Raw genomic sequence first — 20,637 nt, 5'->3', positions numbered from 1 at the left:
TTCACATCTCATTGGCTGGAGTTGTGTTGTGTGGTCATTTCAAAGGGGGATGGAAATTTGAGTATTTAATTTTCCAACTTTTAAAGGGCAAGAGATAGCCAACCTATCAGATGCAGAGTTCAAAACACTGGTGATCAGGATGTCAGAGAACTCATTGAGTATGGCAAAAACATAAGGGAAGAAATGAAAGCCTACACTAAATGAAATAAAGAAAAATTCACAGGGAACCAACAGTGAAGGGAAGGAAGCTGGGATTCAAATCACCAATTTGGAATATGAGGAAGAAATAAACATTCAACCAAAACAGAATGAAGAAACAAGAATTCAGAAAAAATGAGGAAAGTATAAGACAACTCTGAGACATCTCCAAAAATGCCACCATCCCAATCATAGGGATGCCAAAAGGAGAAGAGGAAGAGCAAGAAATTGAAATTTTATTTGAAAAAATAATGAAATAAAACTTCCCTAATTTGGTTAAAGAAATAGACATACAAGTCCAGGGAGCACAGAACATCCCAAACAAGTTGGACCCAAAGAAGACCACACCAAGACACATCATAATTACAGTGCCAAAGGTTAAAGATAGAAAATCTAAAATCAGCAAGAGAAAAGCAGAGAGTTACCTACAAAGGAGTTCCCATAAGACTATCAGCTGATTTCTCAAAGAAACTTTGCAGGCCAGAAGGCGCTGGCAAGAAGTACTCAAAGTGATAAATAGCAAGGACCTACAGAAGATAAAAACTATAAACATTAAAATGACAACAAACTCACAACTGTCAACAAGTGAATCTAAAAAACAAAAACAAACAGCAAATAACTAGAATAGGAACAAAATCATAAATTTGGAGATCATTTCAATGGTTGTCAGCTGGGAGGGAGAAAAAGGAGAATGAGGGAAAAGGTGCGGGGATTAAGAAGCATAACGGGAAGGTACAAAATAGACAGGGGGGTGTTAAGAATAAAATAGTAAATGGAGTAGCCAAAGAACTTATATTCACGACCCATGGACATGAACTAAGGGAGAGGGTATTGCTGGAGGGAAGGGGTAATACTAGGCAGAGGGGGCAAAGGGGGAAAAATAAGGACAATTGTAATAGCATAATCAATAAAATATACTTACAAAAAAGGTAGTTTTTCCACTTAACATTCTTGGGCACCTGTAATGCCCTTTCAGTAGATTTAGTATAAAACTAGGCAAAATAGTTCTAAGTAAATTTAAGTAATATTTATTGAGTGATAGTGCATTTATAATAACAATTCTGGGACATAGGTATTTTCTCTATTTTTACAGATAGAAAAAATGAGCTTCAGAGGGTTGGGGGTTAAGAATTTTGACTAAGGTTAAGACTTGTGTATGAATTCAGATATGCTTGGATCTAGATCCTGTGCTGTAGAGCCATTATTGTATATGTTTAGAACTAAATATATCAAGAGAAGGTATAGACAAAAAATGCTCTTAATGTCATAGGGGTTTAGGTGGTCTTGTGGAAGGAAGCATAGTATTGCATTCGGGATCATTCTGCATTGGCTCTCATTGTACTGCTACATCCTTCAAGAATATAATACTGATGGATGGCATTCTGGCACGGTAATAAGTTCAAATCCACAAAGTGTTTAAAAGTGAAAAGACTGAGCTTTGGAAACTAGAATGAATGTGTCCTTGTCTTTGAATGTTCTATATCCCAAAGATGTGAGCAGCCCAAATCTGTTGATCATTAGGATGTCATATGAGACTCCGCATTTGAGCTGTGCTCCTGGATGAGTATTTTCTCTTGGCAAGAGGCCCCAAAGCATGAACCCTAGATTGTGATGATACCAAGAGGAGAGTCTGGTGATGTGATTATCCATGGCCTTGGGCAAAGTCTGTGCTGAGCATCATCAGACACCTGTTCCACTCAGGGCTTTAGTTTCTCGTTTTTCCTTATTCTGTGTTTCATCTGATGTTGGTTCAGGTTCTAATTCTGTCTGAGCCTCATCTCTATTGACATGTCTGTCTTTGCATCAAGACTTTATTTTCTGTCCCTCCTGTCCTTCAGCCCCCAGGCATGAACAAACTCCTCTCACTAGTGCCACTATGGAACCAGAGTGCAGTCTGTAGAAGACCTGCAGACTGACAGGGACCCTAAGATGCTCTGACCCCCACAGGACCTCTCTGGGTCTTCTGATATCACTTTCAAACTGCTTTGACTTCTGGGAGGTAAAGGAAGCCACGGACAATGTTTAATGGTTGTTGGTTAGCCTTTAGCCTTGGCTCTTACCAGGATTTTGCACTGGGCAGATTTATAGATGAAATATGTTTGAAATTCACCCATATATAAATGTCTGTTGAATTGCCAACACCAATGGTAATATTACTTACACTACCGATAATCAGAAACTTGGAGCCAGAAAGATTCTGCTGGTTCTTAACGTGATCTGGGGGTTATATGCTTCTTTGAGAATCCAGTGACAGCTATGGATCCACTTCCCAGGATTTTAGGGCGGGGTGTGTGTGTAACATTGCACACAGTTTAATACTGTTTGTGGATTGCCTGAAACTTATGCAATGAAACTGGAAGAAAAGAAAAAGAATTTCCCAGCCTGGCCTCTTTGTTGTATACGTAAAGAAAGTGAGGCCCATGGAAGCGAAATGACCCATATCCAGGGGTGAGTGTGATCACCAGACTCAGGTTTGATTGCCTCTGACCACGCTGGTAAATAAGATGTATGTATCGTAATAGATCGACTTCAATACCTGACCTGTTGGGCATCCATTTATGTTATTTCCATCCCTCTTCTACAGCACCTGTACCATCATAGTCATTTCAGTAGTATGAGTTTATTATTGTCAACTGGTTTTAACAATAATTATTAACAATACTAGTGCCTTTCTTTTGTAAGATATGTGTCAGAGAATGTTACCTTTATGACTGAATTCTCACAATGTCCTGAAATAGAGCTCAGTACTATTAATTCCATTTTACTTGTTAGAAAAAAATCAAGACCTGTGTAGATTGTTCAGAGCCAGGTGAAGAGTGAATTCCAGTTCTTCCTGTGCCATGAATTGTACTTTGGGGTATTGGGCTTACAAATAATCATCTTGTATAAAAGAGACATGAACAAGAACACAAAAATCCTTGAGTGTTTCTTAACCTCCACTGTACCTCAGGGAAATTCCACAAAAATGCGCAAGAATTGGATTCATTGTTCTGGAGTGAGGCCCAGACATAAGCACTTTTCAGAAACCACCAGGTGATTTTAACGCACAGCAGCCGAGAGTGCCAGCTACCTCCCAGGCCTCTGGACGGGTGGATACGATGCTGCATAATGAATCCCTGCATGTTGGATGGAGGGCTGCATGGATTTTCATGCCTCAAATTCAAATGAAAGGCAGTGTTCCACAGTTTGATTTTGAAATACATTGCGAAGGCATATGGATGGTGGACTTTGGGTATTGAGGTATTTCCTCACAGCATATTATCAGTGAGAAGCACACTAGAGAATATATTGGTTCCAGTTGATGTCAAAATTGGCATGGAGCAAAACAACCAACCAAACCTCAGTCTTTGAGCCCGTATTGCTCACGCTGGCATCTTCGCTGCTCTGCGTCCCTACAGCTGTGCATGTGCTGTTCAAGAAACCTGGCCTTGCCGAGACCTGGAAACCACCCCAATGTCCTTCAGTGGATGAAAAATTAAAATACAGCCACACCATGAACTCCTTAAAAGGAATGAACTATTCAGACATACAACAGTATGAATGAACCTCCAGAAATTTATGTTGAATTTTTAAAGTCAATCTGAAAAGCTTACATACTGGGTGATTCTATTTCTATAACATTCTTAAAATTTCACAATTGTAGAAATAGAGTAAGAGGAATGGTTGCTGGGGTGGTTAAGGACTGGAGGGGAAGGGACGTGGGGACAGCTGCAGAGGGCAATGTGAAGGATCCTTGGCATGCTGCAAATGTTTGGTATTTTGACTATGTCAATGTCGATGTGCTGGTTATCGTATTGTACTATACTTTAACAAGATGTTCTCAAGGTGGGAAAACTGGGCAAAGGGTACATGGGAGCTCTCTGTATAACTCTTTTCTTTTTCTCCTCTTTGTATTGTTTCCTGCAATTGCATGTAAATTTATCATCTCAAAATAGAACATTTAACTAAAAATTTTTTTTTTAAATTTAAAAAGGAAAGGAACTGGCACCCCCTAACTGGCAGCATAAACACAGCTCCTGTTGCAGGCCTCATACCTGGGGTGGAATTTCAGGGTGGGGTTGCAGCCCCATTCCATGGGGAGGCTGCCGTGAGCAGCTGTGGCCGGTCCCCTGGGAAGGCTCCGCGGTGCCCTGTCCTCGCTGAGCAGCAGAGGATTTTAAAAAGAAAGGATAACATATTGCATTCTGTAACAAAGCACGTTTAAGGGGTGGAGGTGAATTCCATATTAATTCAGATATACTTTGGGCCTTTAGTTTTAAAAGATGGATGAAAATGTTTCCTTTTTTCCTCCCTCTTCATACTTTGTCCTGGAGCCCCGCGACTTGGCAGAAGTCGTGCTGACTGATGGCAAGTTCACAGAGCAGAGTTTAAATGGGGCTCTCCCGCTGGGGTGGGAAAGCCAGCCGTCTGCATAAGGCAAGCCCATGGCAGAGAAGAAAGCTGCCTTTGTCACAGCCCTGTGACCAGCTGTGTTACCAGAGTGAGACCACAGCGCCCTAACGAGACTGAGTCCTACGTGAATGGCCGCCTGCACATCCCCACAGCTGGGGTTGAGGAGATCAAGTTCCACCTCTCAGGGCCAGAATCATCAGGAGAAGGCACACAGCATGTTTTGAAGGCATGACAGTCTCTTGCCTTCACCAGGTCAGGGGAGGTGGAGGCCCACGGGGTACCCTGTCTGAACACTGGAATCCAGGGCTGTGGGCCCATGTGTGAAACATGACTTACGTGTCTCAGATTCTGAAGATTCTGAAGTTTATCTCTCAGGAGCTTCTGATCCTATGGAAATAGGATATATATGGAGAGAAATAGCTGGAAAAAATACACAGTTGTCTATAATTAGGTGTTTCTTTTGTTAAAAAGATTTTATTTATTTATTTTTAGAGGGAGGGGAAGGGAGTGAGAAAGAGAGGGAGAGAAACATCAATGTGTGGATGCCTCTTGCACACCCCCAACCAGGGACCTGGCCCACAACCCAGGCATGTGCCCTGACTGGGAATTGAACGGGTGACCCTTTGGTTCGTAGGCCAGTGCTCAATCCACTCAGCCACACCAGCCAGGGCAGGTGTTTCATTGTGCAGTAATAGTTTCCTGCCCAGTGCCCACTACTTTACCCATCACCTCTGTGTCTGTCACTCCCAAAGGGGACTCTATCTCAAGCCCTCTCAGAGCTCCAGGCCGATATTCCATCTCATCCTGGACCCTGGGCCAGCATATGTCATCAGCATGCTATTGTCTCTGAGTCCCTCCTCATCTTTGCCTTAAACTTGCTTCTCGTATTAACTCTCAGCCTCTATCCTCACACCTGTCACCGTCTTCCATTTGTACACCTCCCTTCGATGCCGCCATTACAACTTGGCTTTGGGCTCTTTCGCACTCTCTGTTAAGCCTGGGCGACTGGCTCCCTTTTCAGACATCTTTTAGAGGGTCTGGTGGAGGGTGTGGGGGTCCTTCCTGTTAGCAGGGCCAGCAGTGGAAGGAGGAGTGGACACAGAGCAGGAGACAGCAAGGACAAGCTGGAAGCAACCCGCCCTCTGCATTTCTCTCCCCCCTCGATGGAAAGTGAGAGTGGGGTGTAACCTGTCAGCATCTCTGCGTATGTATCAATAGCTCCTCTTTTCTACTCATTTCATATCTCCTGGACCTTCAGCCAGCGCCTCCATTGTTGACGATCCCCAACCCTTTATTCCTGGTTGGGTGACTGTGGCTTTCATTCCCACAGGGTCTAGATGGGGCTGTAAGGGAAGAGCGTGCAGACCTCTCTGGGAGGCTGTGACCTCATTGGCTGGTGCGGGGCTTGAAGACACTATTGGTCATCAGAGCGGCCATTCAGGCAAGAGAACGGTGTAGAGCAGCACAGAGCAAGGACGGCTCGAACGCCACAGCCCCCGGGTCAGCCTCTCACTGTAACCACGGCAGCCGTGAGCCATGTTTGCTGCTCCCACCTTCCAGACACTACGCTGACTCCTTCTTGGGATCAACTTGGGCCTGGAACTACACTGGAACGGGAGTCCAGGGCATACAGTTCTAGCTTGGTCGGCACTAAGCTCCTCCTTCCTATTTATATTCATGTTCTTCATAATATCTGACCAAAAAAATGTCCTCAGCAGAAGCGAGGGGAAGGAATGAATATGTGATCCATCCAGGAAGGGAGAGTATAGGATGGCCTCTGATAAAGGGGTAGAGAGCTCTCATTGAGTATTGTCCCTTGTATATGCTACTATGTATGGAATTGTAAGACATTATCTAGAATCTTCTACCACTGTCTCTGTAAGCAGATATTGTCTCAAACTTGTAACTTCCTTCTTGCTCCTTGGGGCAGGGACCCAAAATGGATGAAGCGTTCAAAATAGAAGCTCTGGCCATTTCTCTCCAAACTCCTAAAAAGAACTTGTTCTAGCGAACTGTAGTTGTGTACACAACGTGGCTTAGTTCAGCTACTTCATAAAAGACAGGTGAAATATGATCAGGCTAAGTATGGCCATCTGGAAAAGTTTCCTGGAAGCATTTTTTTTTTCTTTCTTTTTTTTTTTTTTTTTTGACTTAATAGAAATTTATTTTCTTACAATTCTGGAGACAAGAAGTCTGAGATCAAGGTGTTGGCATGGTTGGTTTCTTCTGAGGCCTGTCTCCTTGGCTTTACATAGCCATCCTCTCCCTGTCTTCATATGGTCCTCCCTTTATACTTCAAATTTCCACTTCTTCTTTTGTTAAATTTTTTATTGCATTTAGTGGGGTAGCATTGGTTAATAAAATTATACACATTTCTATAATACGTACTTCATCTTGAAAGCATTTTTTAATGCCCAGAATAGAAGTCAATTTTCCAGGGTTAGCCTATAAATTAATCACTTTCTTGCGTAAAGACTTTGCAAGGGAGTTGGGTCCTGACTAAGAATCCAGTGGTTTGGCCTCAGAAGCAAACATGTGAGCTGGCCTAGAGGGGAGACCGGTGAATGTAACGTCTACAGGCATAATGGGGAGAAGGAACCAGTTTTTGTTGAGCATCACGGTGGGCACAGTGCTAGTTGCTTAATATGTGTCATCTTCTCCAGTCTTTGTCACAGTCTTATGAGCTGGATATTCGCTATAGTTTACAGTTCAGGTTGAAAGAGTTTAAGTCAAAGCCTCTGGCTGTGCAACAAAATGTCAGAGTCAGGAGCCAAACTTGCCCAGGTCTGTCTGGACCCAGAGACCTTGGTCTTACTGTTATGTCATGGTGTCTCTCAAATGTGTTGAAATTATTTTATTTTTCTGAACCTCAATTTCTCTCCATCTGGCTACTCTTGGCAAAAATATGTTACCAACTCTGCCAGAGGTTAGGTGTTTCTCTGTGAATCGAGATATTGGAGCGAGCACCAGTCTTCAAATCCATACAGTCTCTGGGACTGGCGTGTGAGGCACCTACAGATGAGGTGATCTAGAGTATAGCATAGAGCCATCCATGCCCATTGTTCAGTACTAGACCGTGGGAGGTGGGAACTTTACTCCCAATCTTTAGCCAAGTCGCTGTGAAACTCTTAATCCTTCGGCCCAAGTTCTTGAACTGAGGCAGCCGCGATTAGCCTGATTGGGGACCATGGCCTGAGCCCACAGACCACTTGGTCCTGCATCTTGCATATAGCCCAGGTGCTGGTAGAATAAGGAGGGTTCTAGAGCAGAAACCAGAGACTCGGATCTCTCACCTGGAGGCACTTGGCTCCCATTAGCTTTAGCAAAGAACGTCTAAGGTTACTTAGTCCAGATCTTGTCACACCCATGCTCAGTCCTGTTTATAAGCCTTTTACTTCTACTTGTCCCACCAAAACACTGTCAGTGGGGTGGTGGCCTGTGTGTCTTTGCAAAAAGCACAATGACTTATGGGTCGGCGGCGGCGGCGGCGGCAGCCGTCCGTCTCGAGAGACGATGGTGTAGCGTCTTAAGAGTCCATCTGCACCGCCGAGAATGGTTGTGCAGTCCGACTCGGGAGTGACATGATATCTGTCTCCTCCCATGTTGAATCTACATCTTGCGATGACGCTGGAGTGTCCTCTCCAGTGAAGCTGAAGCTACAGTGCCTGGGCAGGGTGATATTGAGGGTCTGCTATTGCCCATGCAGCAGACCCCCCCTCTCTTCGCAGCTGAAGGGTCCAAGGGAAAGACGGAGTCAATACAGCTTGGCTTCAGGTGCGCCGCAGGAGTTGCCGGTGTTGACTACAACGTCAAACCGCCTTAGGGACTCCGGCTCCGGATTTTCTGTCGGGGTTTACTCCCTTAGCCTTTCCCCTGAAGAGGTATGCCGCAAGGCAGCGGAGGTTTTTTGGAGTCAGAGTTTTCCTTCTCTGATGTGCCCTGACTGGAAGATCGAACCAGCGACACTTAGCTCGCAGGCCGACGCTCAATCCACTGAGCCAAACCAGCCAGGGTTACAATGACTTATGGGTGTTAACTGGCTAATAGTAAACATTCTAAGGGCAAACAGCTAACTGGGTAAAAGATTCTTGTGGAGGAAAGAATTTGGGGTCAGGCTGGAAGTCCCACCTTCTGGAGCCTCTTTCCGTTCAGTTGTAAGTGCCTGTGGGAGTTGATAACATGTGTTGAGAGTGTTTCCTGCTGTTGGAAGCCCCAAGGGGTAATGACAGGTCATTCTAAGGAACTTTCTGTATCTCCAGTATAAGCCAGCTTTGTATGGAGACCAGAGAAGAGGGTGAGATAGCTAATTTGCATGTCCCCCATGGTATCAGGGCTCTAGGTGACAGGTTCCTTCCCTTCAGTAGTAAAGGAAGTCTATGGACTCTTATTATAATGTCAGATGTCGCTGTTCTTTGGTGCACAAACACTTCTCGTAACCTTAGAAATCACCAGCTCAGGAGCATGCTGTCTGTCTTAGCACCAGCAGGTCTTGGAAGTGGCCCTAGTGCAGTCATGAGCTGCCTGGGGGAAGGTGGCAGGAGCCTCCAGGGTAAGCCGCAATCCTCCCTTCTGCCCTAGCCGCATCTCAAGGGAGAATTCCCAGAAAGGCAAGTTTTCTTCCTAACTGGGGAGTCCAAGTACTATGGACTCAACCAGGGTTCCCCATATGTGTCCCTGCTTGAAGTGCACCACAGTCTCCCCGTGGGGGACCCCCACCACCACCACCACCCCAACATCCGGGCAGAGTGGACCAAAGCCGAGCCTAGCTCTGAAATAGACCTTTGCTCCACTGGGGCCGCAAAGGCAGGTTCTGTTCGAAACCAGCAGGCACTTGGAATTGCTCAATTTGAGACAAAAATTCTTTGGAGTCACTTTTTGTTATTGTTGTTTTATTGTGAAAGGAAGTCATTCTTACACGGGCTTGGCTTCCCTGCAAGGCCGATTGCACAGTCTGTTCCGTGGGGAACCGCATCGCCACACAGCGTGCTGCAACTGTATGGAGCTCAGAGGAAGTTCGGTCATTCTCCGGAGAGAATCCTGTGTCCGTCCTGGGACCGGATCTCTGCCTCCTCCCACAGCTCCGCTCCCCAGCCAGTTGCATATTTAGTGGAGAGATTTATGGCACTGAAACCGCAGTTGCAAATTTTCTTTTCTTTTTTTTTTTCTTTTTTTCCAGGAACTGTTTTCTGCTGTCAGGGAGGGCTGATACACACGACAGAGTCCCGCAGTTTATTTGCTGCAACAGGGACCAGAAGTCCCGAGTAGTATCCAGGCTAACTATGGACGTTTTTGTAAACTTAAAGCGTTCTATAGATGTAAGGACTTCTTTCTACAGATGTAACTAGCAAGTCTTGACTCAGCTTACGTCTCTTTGGTGAAGGACCTTTTGGATTTTTTAACCAAATTCCACTTGGTTTTTCATTTTTGATCTGAATGAATAACTCCAGTACAACATCATGTCTATTTCCTGAGCCAAAACCCAAATTGATTTTCCTGGGTGTGGACCCATGCAATGGTTTCTCTCTGTTTCAACAATCTACGCTCATTGGACTGTTGGAGAGGGAGAGATTATGCCGGAAGCAGGGTAGAAGAGAAAAGCCAATAAATATTCACTAGAATTAAACACTGGGCTTAGCAGTTAATCAGATATGATCTTCCTGATAAACTTGATCCTCATTTTACAGATGAGTAAAATATACTTAAAGAATGTGTAACTTGCCCAATCATATGACTAATAAATTATAAAAGGTGAGTTAAAACTATTTTTATTGCACTAAATAGAAAATTACAAATTATTTTTTTCAGTCTATTATAAAACAAACTATTACCCAGGAATTCTAAGATCATAGATTAGTTGTCTACTTTTGAAATTTATATAACTTAATCACACTGTGGTCATAGTATTAGATATGTGTCTAGGAGTGAAATTGCTGAGTCATATGTTATGCCTAATTGTTCTATCCTCTATTGAAAGTGGAGCAGAATAATCTCAAACTGTTTTTGTTGAATTGTCCATTTGTCCCTTGAATTCTGTGAATTTGGCTTTATGTATTTTGGAGCTTTTTTGTTAGGCATGTATGTTTGATATATATATATATGTATTTGTTAGGTACAAATGTAATTTTTGATAGATTGAAACTTATCATTATAAAATGTCCCTTTTTTTTTTTTTTTCAAGGATATGTTTATTGGTTTTAGAGAGATGGGGAGAAACATCAATGTGAGAAAGAAACATTAATTGGTTGCTTCTTGTGTGCACCTTGACCGGGGATCAAACCCACAATCTAGCTATGTGCCCTGACCGGGAATCAAGCCCGCAACATTTTGGTGTATGGGACCAACTGAGCCATCTGGTCAGAGCTAAAATGTTCCTCTTTTCTGCAGTGCTACCTTTGTCATAAGTCAAATGCCCATGTGTGAGAGTCAGTTTCTGAACTTTCAACTCTGCTTCATTGGTCTATGTGCCTATATCAATAATATTGTACTGAAGTGTCTTAATAGAATGTAGATTAATAATGTCTTTTAGACTTTCTTTTGTTATTGTTTATAGATCTAAAACACATAAGTGCTTGAGACAGACTCTCATCTTACATTCTTTTATTTGTATGGCTCTGAATCTCAATTTACATATCTCAAATAATGTTCCCTTTCCAAATTAAATGCATGCAAACAGTCTAGTTCTTGGCACATCAGTAACCAGTAAACAAACAAGTGGGTATTTTGGTTTTTTTGTTTGTTTGTTTTTCATTGCAAAGAAATTTAGAGCTGAAAGCCCCTAATAAATATAAAAATTTTCAGCTCAACTTACCAGATGAAGACTTAATGCTTAGAGAAGTGAAGTGACTCAAAGGGACTCAAAGTGATTCAAAATGACTCAGCTCCCTGGGTGCAGAGCTGAGGCCAGAACTTACCTCCTGGTGCTTCCTCCATTACTCTAAGCTTAACTGCACCCTCGTGGAAATCCTCACTGGGGAGGGAGGAAGGAAGGAGAGAATCCCCAGAGAAAAACTTTTTAGGAAATCCATTTGCGCTGTGGATAAGCTAAGCTTTATAGGCAAGTGGGGAGGGGGGGTGCCTCACATAGAGCACGGGAACACCCATGCTGGGTGGATCACCTGATACCAACCAACATTCTCACCTCCTACGGAGACAGATGGTTTACTGAATCTTCTGCTGTCCTGTTTCTATTGTGAAGCAAAGATTGCACACCCCAAAGGGCCTGTGCATGGAATCAGTAACACCAGCAAAAGCACAGATGAGGTGATGTAATCACCGTGACAAATGGTGTGGTTTGGGGCTTGCTGGCTGAGTTATGCAACATGGTTACCCCACTGATTGTGCGCCCTACATTCATGCTGTCTTTCCCCCTGGAATCTTTAAAATATTCCTCCAGGAGCCATGAATCTTCACCTCAATCTGGCAGAAGATCGGAGCTTCCTACAGTGAGAGGGACCTTCCTCCTTCTCCTGCAGGTTGTAAAGAAACATGGTTGTTTGAAGGCTGGTAGAAGCTACCCTGCCAGGACTGGCTCAGATGTAAAGATTGGCCTATGTTATTCTTAAAAGAGGAAACGTGCCTTCTTACTACTCCCGATCATGTTCTTCCCTGCTAATGATGATGGTGGTGGTGAAAATGATAACCAGGCCAACGTTACTCCATTTTCAAGGATGCAGGAGGAAAAAAACCAAATGCCACATTCTGAAGAAACTCAGTGTGAAAGAGGTGCTCAGATGCCAGGTGGGGCATTTATTCGTGTGGCGTCCGAGCCAACTCTCTATTACTTAGAGGAAGAGTAGCCAAGGACTGAAGTGTAGGAGTTGGTAATTAAAATCCTGGCTCTACTACTTGCTAGCTCCAGTTACGTCTCTGAATCTGGACCTTTAACTGTGAACTGGAAATAATAATAATAATAGTAGGACCTGCCTCATAGGTTATGCTGGGAATTTCAAATGAGTAAAGAAGTTTGGGAAAACATTAGGTGTTCTTTTAGCTATTAGGGTGCTGCTCATGTTACCTGGCAAGTTGTGACCTAAGAAGTGGTCTGGCTGTAAACCTTAAACTTGCACAATGCTATATGTCGATTATATCTCAATAAAGGGGGGGGGTTATGTCATGATCCCCCCTGGCTGCCCCCCCCAAAAAAAAAATAAAACAAAAGAAGTGGTCTAGGTGTATGGACCAAATGAATGGCTAGGCTTTCTTTTTCTTTCTAAACTTTAAACATCAATAGCTTTTAAATATTTCTTAACCTACTGATGACTTTCATTGCCTTGGTTCACCCTCAACCTTCTTTGAGTTTTGATACCTTGGCTACCAAAAGCCTCTGTCCGCACTCACAGCAGGTCTGGACGTGGTATGGATCTGCCACATCAACAATCGAAAGACGGGGACTCACATGTGGCTTTAAGAGTCTGTGCGCTCTAACATGGCAGCGGGTGTGGTTATTTTTGGTAGTATGTTTTGAGCAACTTGGGTATTATCTCTGACGATAGTTCTGAACTTCAGCATTTTAAACATTGTTATTAATTTTGAAGTCTAGAAGATAGCAAAATTTGGCTCTAAAAATAATAGACTTCAGGCAACTAATAATTATAATAGGAACTGAAATGTGAGTCTCCCTCTTATACTCGAGGCTGTTAATGGTCGTGGTCTAGAATGTGTTATTAATAACATTAACAGGTGTGGGATGAGCTTTTAAAATAACTTTTGGCAGGAAAAATTCTAGTGTATACGTTATAGCACTGCTTTTCCACATAGTGCTTTATTAGAATCACCTGATATGCTCAATAAAAATGCATATTCTTGACTCCCCCCCTTAAAGAGTCTGGTTTGGTGTGTCCTAGGTGAGAGTCATACATTCAACAAGCCCCCAAGTGTGTGATTACAGTTTGAGAGCCATTACTTTATACTTGGGTGCACTTTTCACTTTAAGCAATTGAACGGTGAAAATGGTTTGAATAGTGTTGCTGTAACTTCTAGCATGCAGCTGCCCCACCCCCAACCCCACCCAAAGCTTTCTCATTGATTATTGGTGCATTTCCTGTCATAAGTAGTGTTCAAGGAAGACAGGCTGGTTGCCCGGCATGGATTTGTCGAGAAGAGTTCTACTTTTAGTGGGAGCTTGATAGGATGATCTCTAGAATACATCCAAGTGTTCTGTCTGATTATGAGTTTAAGTCTGAACTTGCACTTAATACCACGGTTCTGCTTTCTGTATCATTTGAGTTAGATAGGCTTCCATACCCTACTGACCAGGACTCAATTCTTCCTGTATCTGCATCTGTGTCTTTCCTCCTCATTTTTATGACTCTTTCTGTCTCTGAAATTTGATCTCTCTTGGTCTGTCTTGCTAAATGTTTTGTTATTTTCAGGGAAAGCTAAAAGCAGGCTTAACCTTGAATCCTTCCTTTTCCTTTCTTCCTTCAAGGAGGGGGGGCGGGCAGAGAGACCGAGAGATGAGGGTAGCACTCACATGAACACGTGGGCACAGCCATTTCAGGGAAATATCTTGGTGGATACAGATTTCCATGGCAGTGAGAAGTCACTTATGTAATCACAGGTGTAGTGTTTCTCCCCGACCTCACTCCCACTTTGGATAAAACAATGGAATAATTGTGATCTCTCTCCAGCCATCCCAAAACTCATGCAGTTGCACAATCCCGAGGGCACTCAGTCTGTCCGGAGGGGTTGTCAGACATCTGCTAGGACTGGCAGCAGAAAGAGGAATTAGAAGCAGGATTATTTGGTTGGTTTGGCTCCTTATCAGGAGGCAGGCTGGATGGAGTTCAACCTAGGTATTTATCCCAGCTGATCACACCCTGAAATGTGCTGAGTCCTGCCTCCCATGTCCTGTTAACTCTTTCCAGACCTACTGTGGCTTTTAGTAGGTTTCTCCACTGCCCTGTGGTTCAGAGATATCACTTACCTATGACTTAGGAAGGTTTTGCTTTTCCTTTTCATTAAGTTTAATGTCCTTCATATCCCTTCTTCAAGGAGTTAAAGTACTATGGTTTTTGTAGACTGAGTTTAGAGAAGCTACATGAGCTCACGAATGATCACTTGTCTATGAACAGGGAAAATGAGAGAATTATAGTCAAATCTTTGAAAACAGATCTGATAAAGCAGGAAAAAAGCATCTTATCTCCACGTGAATTCTCATTACCACCTATGGGTGGCATCTACGTCTCCTGAGCCCAGGTAGGAGATAATATGTACCTAAGGTAGGTCTAGTCAGACGTTGTCACATGCTGTTTGTCTGCATGTATTTGCCTTTTAATAGAGAAGAAACAATTTTCCCCAGGCTGTGCGCTTCCTGTGGTTACTTGTAATGTGTGTTTATTTGCAGAACAGAGTGTACCATAGATGCTAATTCAAAGTCCATTATAACTGAGTATGTGACATCATTCTACCTGTATTTCTTGATCATTTTGCACATCTTTAGTAACAGGACATTGGAACTGCTGGAACCACAGCAGTTGTTGGGACCACTTAGGGAGAGATGACGTCTCTCCTAACAGACCGGCTCTAAAAATACTACCTTGAAAATAGGCATGATAAAATTTCTTTTGCCTCATTCAAGGAAAGAATTCGAAATAAATGTCTAAGTTTACATATTGTTGAGGATTTTAAGTGACACAGAAAGCAACCTAGCCTTAACTGAGAAAATTGTGGCATTCATTTGAGATAATCAAGCTATTATAATAATCATAACCTATGTATCTTTTTCCATCTGAACAACTGTAAAGCTACTTTTGCCCACCCCTGTATTTGAGGATCTAGACTTCCTCACACTTATACATATAGATATTGTACTTTATTAATTTGTATTTATGTAGAACTGCAGCATCATACAGAGTTCAGATTCCAGATGTAGCATTTAATTCTGTGACCTTGAGCAAATAGCAACTCTGAGATTCAGGTTTTTTAAATAAGAATTGTATTGGGGATCATGGATTGCCAATGACAGAAAACAGCTATTGTAAGGGGAAAAAATAAATTGATTGGAAGGATATCAAGAATGTAGAAGTTTAGAGCATCTAGCTTAATAGAGGTCAGGAGCCAGGACTAATCTGGGGAGCTAAGGCCCAGAGCAAATAAACTTTGTCTCCTGTGTTGCTCAGCTTCAGGTTCAGTGGTCCAGGAGAGAGTCTGATTGGCCAAACTTGAGGCAGGTAACTCCAAAGATAGAGGAGGGCACCTTGATTGGTGTTCCCATCCCTACTGCCCACCACAGGGGAAAGGTGATACCCACAAAAGCTATCAGGTTGCTTTCGGGAGAAGGACAACTGTGTGGCCAAAACCAACAGATGTCACCCCATGGCTATTAGAAGGACTTTTAATAAAGTAGGTAAAGTACCTGGATTGGTGCCTGGAAAAGAATAGGTTTTTAATAACAACAGAATTTATTGAGAAGTTGCCTGCTTCTTTGAAAAGGATCCTACCAGTGATACTCTTCCTCCTGAACTAAATTATAAGCTTCATGAGGGCAAGGGCTCAGCTATTTAAATCTTTATTTTATTTAAGTTCTCCACATACTAGTTGGTACAAAATGTTTTACTTCCCCCCGCCTCAGCACCCCGTGGGTCTTCTTGTGATGTTAATCCTCCCGGAGGAGCCCTCAGGTTCCACAGCACAGGGAACGGTTATAGGATAGAAGTGGCTCAGGATGAGTCTGCTCTAGCCTCACTTTTGTTCTCTGCTGCTCTGGAGAGCGTGTGGGAGTGCAGGAGTGAGACCATTTGTAGGTGTAGGGTAGCCTAGAATCAGTTTTATTTTATAAAAGAGTAAATCAGTCACAAAATTTGGTATTTGAAAAATGAGTGTGTGTGTATGCACATATACAAACGAAAACAAACAATATTTAAAAATAAAATTCAGTTCAAGTTGCCACCCTCCAAGGTTGATAAGAAGTCTGATATAAGATCATTTTGGTACCCCTTGCCCATGTTCTTTCCCTTTGAGATGATACGCCCTCCTGGCGCCCATCCTGGGGTTGAGGCAGTCTAATAAAATGAACCTTAACCAGCATTAGTTACAGTTGCCACTGGTCCTTGCCCAGGGGACCTGCTGGCTGTCCCGTTCCCACCCCTGGATTTCTGGGCATGAGTCCTGAACACAAGTTACTTCAGTGCTCGGCCTCCTAAGCACATAGCTCTTAACCATTCAAAGTTCTGTAGCCCCCAAGAGCCCCCACAATCAAGAGATAGACAAGAATCTCTCATAGAACCAACCCTGCAACCTGCTCTCCAGTCCATAGATATCTCTGCACTGCTGGCCTCAAGCCCCTCTTTCTTCCCTGTAGCTCTTTTTTTCCCCAAAAGATTTTATTTATTTACTTTTTAGAGAGGGGGGAAGGGAGGAAGGAAAAGAGGGAGAGAAGCATCCATGTGTGAGAGAGACATCAACCAGTTGCTTCTCGAATGCCCTCAACTAGGGACCTGGCCCACAACCCAGGCACGTGCCTAGACATGGAATCGAAGCGGCAACCTTTTGGTTTGCAGACTGGCACTCAGTCCACTGAGCCACACCAGCCAGGGCTAGCTCTTTTCTTTAAGTAACAGCTTTGTTGAGATATAATTCATATACCATATAATTCACCCATGAAAACTGTACAATTCATTGGTTTTTAGTATATTCTCAGGGTTATGCAACCATCACCACAATCAAATTAAGAATATTTTCAAAGAAAAAAAAAATATTTTCATCATCCCTAAAAGAAATGCTGTATTCATTAGCAGTTACTCCCATAGTTTCTCCCACCTTAGCTCTAGGCAGCCACTAATGTACGTTCTGTCTCTGTGGATTTGTCTGTTCTGGACATTTCATGTAAATGGACTCATACAATATATGGTTTATTGTGACTGACTTCTTTTACTTAGCATAATATTTTCAAGGTTCACCCATGTTGTAGCATGTAGTTGCTGAATAATACTCCATTGTGTGGATATACCACATTTTATTTCTCCTGTCATCAGTTGGACATTTGGGGTCCTTCAGTTCTTAAAGCAACGAGCACCCCTCTTTTCAGCTCTTTTCCCCCAGGGGCCCCTGATCAAGAATCATAGACACAATTGTCTGTCACCTAGAGTAAGACAAATAGGAAGTGATAAAAAATGAGAAAAACAGTGCCCCTCTAGAAGGGAGTAACCCTTTCTCAGCCATTGCCAAGTGCCTATCTAGATGTTGTATCATTAGATCTTCAAACTGTTCCAGAAAGGCCAGAATCTGGACTTATTTTTTTTTTCCCAATCTTAAAAGACACATTAAGTGAATGGACATAATTGACATTTACAGAGCCTTTCATCCCAGAACATCAGATTGTACATTCTTCTCCAGTGCACATGGAACAGTCTCAAGGGTAGATCATATGACGGGTTGCAAAACTAGCCTCAACAAAATCAAGATTGGAATCATACCAAGCATATTCTCTGACCACAATGCAAAATGACATTCCATTAAGCAGGTAACTGCTTGAGTCAATGGCTATAATTTTCCCTCTATTTTTGTGCAAACTATCAGTGATTATAAAATACATAGCAAGCTCCACAGTAAGGTTAACTAGATATTTCTCATTATGTTTAAAGTGATGGGAGGAGCATTTGTTAACATAGGTAGGTCCCTTATATAGGGGACACATGTAACCTCACATGTACTAAATCATTCTCTGCTATTAGCCCTCATAGGTTGATAATAGCATTTTAAAAAATCGTTTAGCTTCAAAATCTGGAGCCTGCTTTGAACACACCCAAGACACGTCTCTTACTTTTATGGGCGTGGTACAATGATGATGATCAGGTCCAATTAAAGATTGGATGGTGAAGAGTAAACTAAAAACTATCAACAAGTTATAGTATCTAAAGAAACAAAATAAAGCTTTTTCACTGTAATAAAAAAAAACTGAAAAATATCTGGATTTTTAAGGTTAAAATTTCCTGACTTCTCAAATATTGGTCAATTAAACAAACACTGTATGAGAGAGAGAGAGAGAATACAATTCTGGTTGACAATATGGAAGGTGATGCTTAAGTGACGCAGAAACACATCTCTCTGCCTGTGTGGGGTGAGCTGGAGTGTGAGTTCATCTGGCAACTCCTGCCCTCTCATTTGGCAACCCAGAATGGTGGTTTTCAAGTGTTTCAGTATTTTCACAATATTTGAGTTAACATTAATTAATTAACTAATAATTGAGAGCGGGTGTGCACATGAATCAGGTTGCCAGGTTGATTCCCAGTCAGGGCACATACCTGGGTTGCAGGCCAGGTCCCTGGTTAGGGGTGTGCGAGAGGCAATCAATCAATGTTTCTTTCCCTTTCTGTCTTCCTCCATTCTGCTCTCTCTAAATATAAATAAAATAAAAATCTTAAAAGAGAAAAGAAAAGAAAAAATAGCTCAGAAATGTAAATACCCCACTTAAGCTAGTAAGTTGCCAAGTTAGGATTTAAACACAATTTTGTAAAACTCTACAACCAATACTTTTTCCATCGTCTTGCCTTCCAGAAAAAGTGTAATTTCTTGGAAATGATTGAATTGCAATTGTCAGCTGGGTATGGTTGGGTATTTTAAGAATGACGGGACCTGAGAGATCCGCACCACGTCTTCATTAGAGGTTTGTGAAAAACCGGGAGCTGTAACAGATGCCTTTTCTTCGTCTCGCCTTCAGGTCTGTCAGTTCGTCGTCTCTGTCAACGGGCTCAACGTGCTGCATGTAGACTACCGGACCGTGAGCAACCTGATTCTGACGGGCCCTCGGACCATCGTCATGGAGGTCATGGAGGAGCTGGAGTGCTGAGTGGGGAGGGCGGGCCCTCCTGGCCCTTCGAGCGGCCTGTGATGAGCGGTGCCAAATCAACACAGAGCAATGCAATGACGAGACTTCCACGCCCGTGGATGGCTGTGCACAAACAGATCTTTCCCCCGTGCACACCCATCTTAATTTGGGTTTCAGACTCTGTTTGATGTTCAAGAACTGGGTAATACATCTTAAAAACAGCAACAACTTATGTCAGTGTGAAAAATATACGAGGCACAGAATTTTCCTACTGGGTAGGCTTGCTCTATTTGATTTTCTCTTTGTAGTTCTCGTCCACTGTTTTTTCATCTTGATTTGCTGAAAGTGGTTGAAATGCTTCTCTAGCCAAAACAGCAACGTGCTAAAACCCCTTCCTAGGAGTCAATAGAGTAGTTTTTGCAGACTTGAAACTGTAGTCTCACTGAAATGAGCATGGGGCTGCTTATTAGAGAATCTAGATTTCACTGAGTTTCAAATTAAAGCAACAAAGGAATAGTACCTGTGAATTAGCATTTTGAAGGAGGTTCTAAAACATTCAAGTGCTTAAAAGCCATTAAAAAATGGCTTTTTCTTAATTTTTGCCTTTAGCATCAACTTTTAAACAAAAACTTTGTGATGATATGGGTGGGTAGATAGGGAGAGGCTACTTTAAAATTGTTTGCTCTGTTTTCTCTGTCTGAGCCTAAATCATTTTGTTCTATCAGCTACAGCAGCTTTCTAGAATTAATGCCGAATGTGTTGAATGTCAAAACAGAGAAGTTTGTATATACACACATAATTCAGAATTAAGCCTCTGGCAAGATTTCACTTTGAGATTGTCCCTTTTTAAGTGAAATATTCTAGAACTTGGCCCATATGTGATTAAAACTTGAAGCTAAATTGCCTTATTGGCCTGCATTTTTACTAGCTTTCTAGTATAACATATTCTAAGGGCATGACATGCTGCTTACTTGGTGAGATTATTTTTCACCAAAAGCAAGTCTTGTGTGTTGTAACTTTTCAGCTCACTTGTATATATGCATGTTTCCTTCTTTTCTCATTATTATTTTTTGGTCTAGAAAAGAAACATTTTGGGGCTTGGTGTATAGAGGAAGTTCCTCAAAGTGCCAAATTAGGGAGTTAGGGAATGCTGAATTCTTCTTAATTTCATATAATGAATTCTGAATGATGTGGTTACTTTGTTATTATGTGTTAACATAATAAAATATGAATGATGTACCTCAGCCACTTTTTGTGATAGGTTATCATAATGTATTGGT

The 20,637-nt window shown here is 42.4% G+C and overlaps 1 protein-coding gene across 1 annotated transcript in view; it reads left to right on the top strand.

The window, feature by feature from the left end:
* The window catches only part of DEPTOR (DEP domain containing MTOR interacting protein), a 116,845-nt gene extending 96,588 nt beyond the window's left edge, over positions 1 to 20,257 (top strand). The window contains exon 9 of the mRNA XM_090283416.1: positions 19,250 to 20,257. Coding sequence (XP_090139542.1) covers positions 19,250 to 19,378 — 129 coding nt within the window. The 3' untranslated portion in view covers positions 19,379 to 20,257. The remainder of the gene's footprint in view (positions 1 to 19,249) is intronic.
* The last annotated feature ends 380 nt before the right edge of the window (positions 20,258 to 20,637 follow it).

This window comes from Furipterus horrens, unplaced genomic scaffold (genome assembly GCF_987537825.1).
Source record: "Furipterus horrens unplaced genomic scaffold, mFurHor1.1.pri manual_scaffold_7, whole genome shotgun sequence".
In the NCBI taxonomy this organism is placed as follows: Eukaryota; Metazoa; Chordata; class Mammalia; order Chiroptera; family Furipteridae; genus Furipterus; species Furipterus horrens.
Note: the sequence above shows the minus strand (reverse complement) of the source record. Positions and strands in the feature narration are given on the sequence as shown.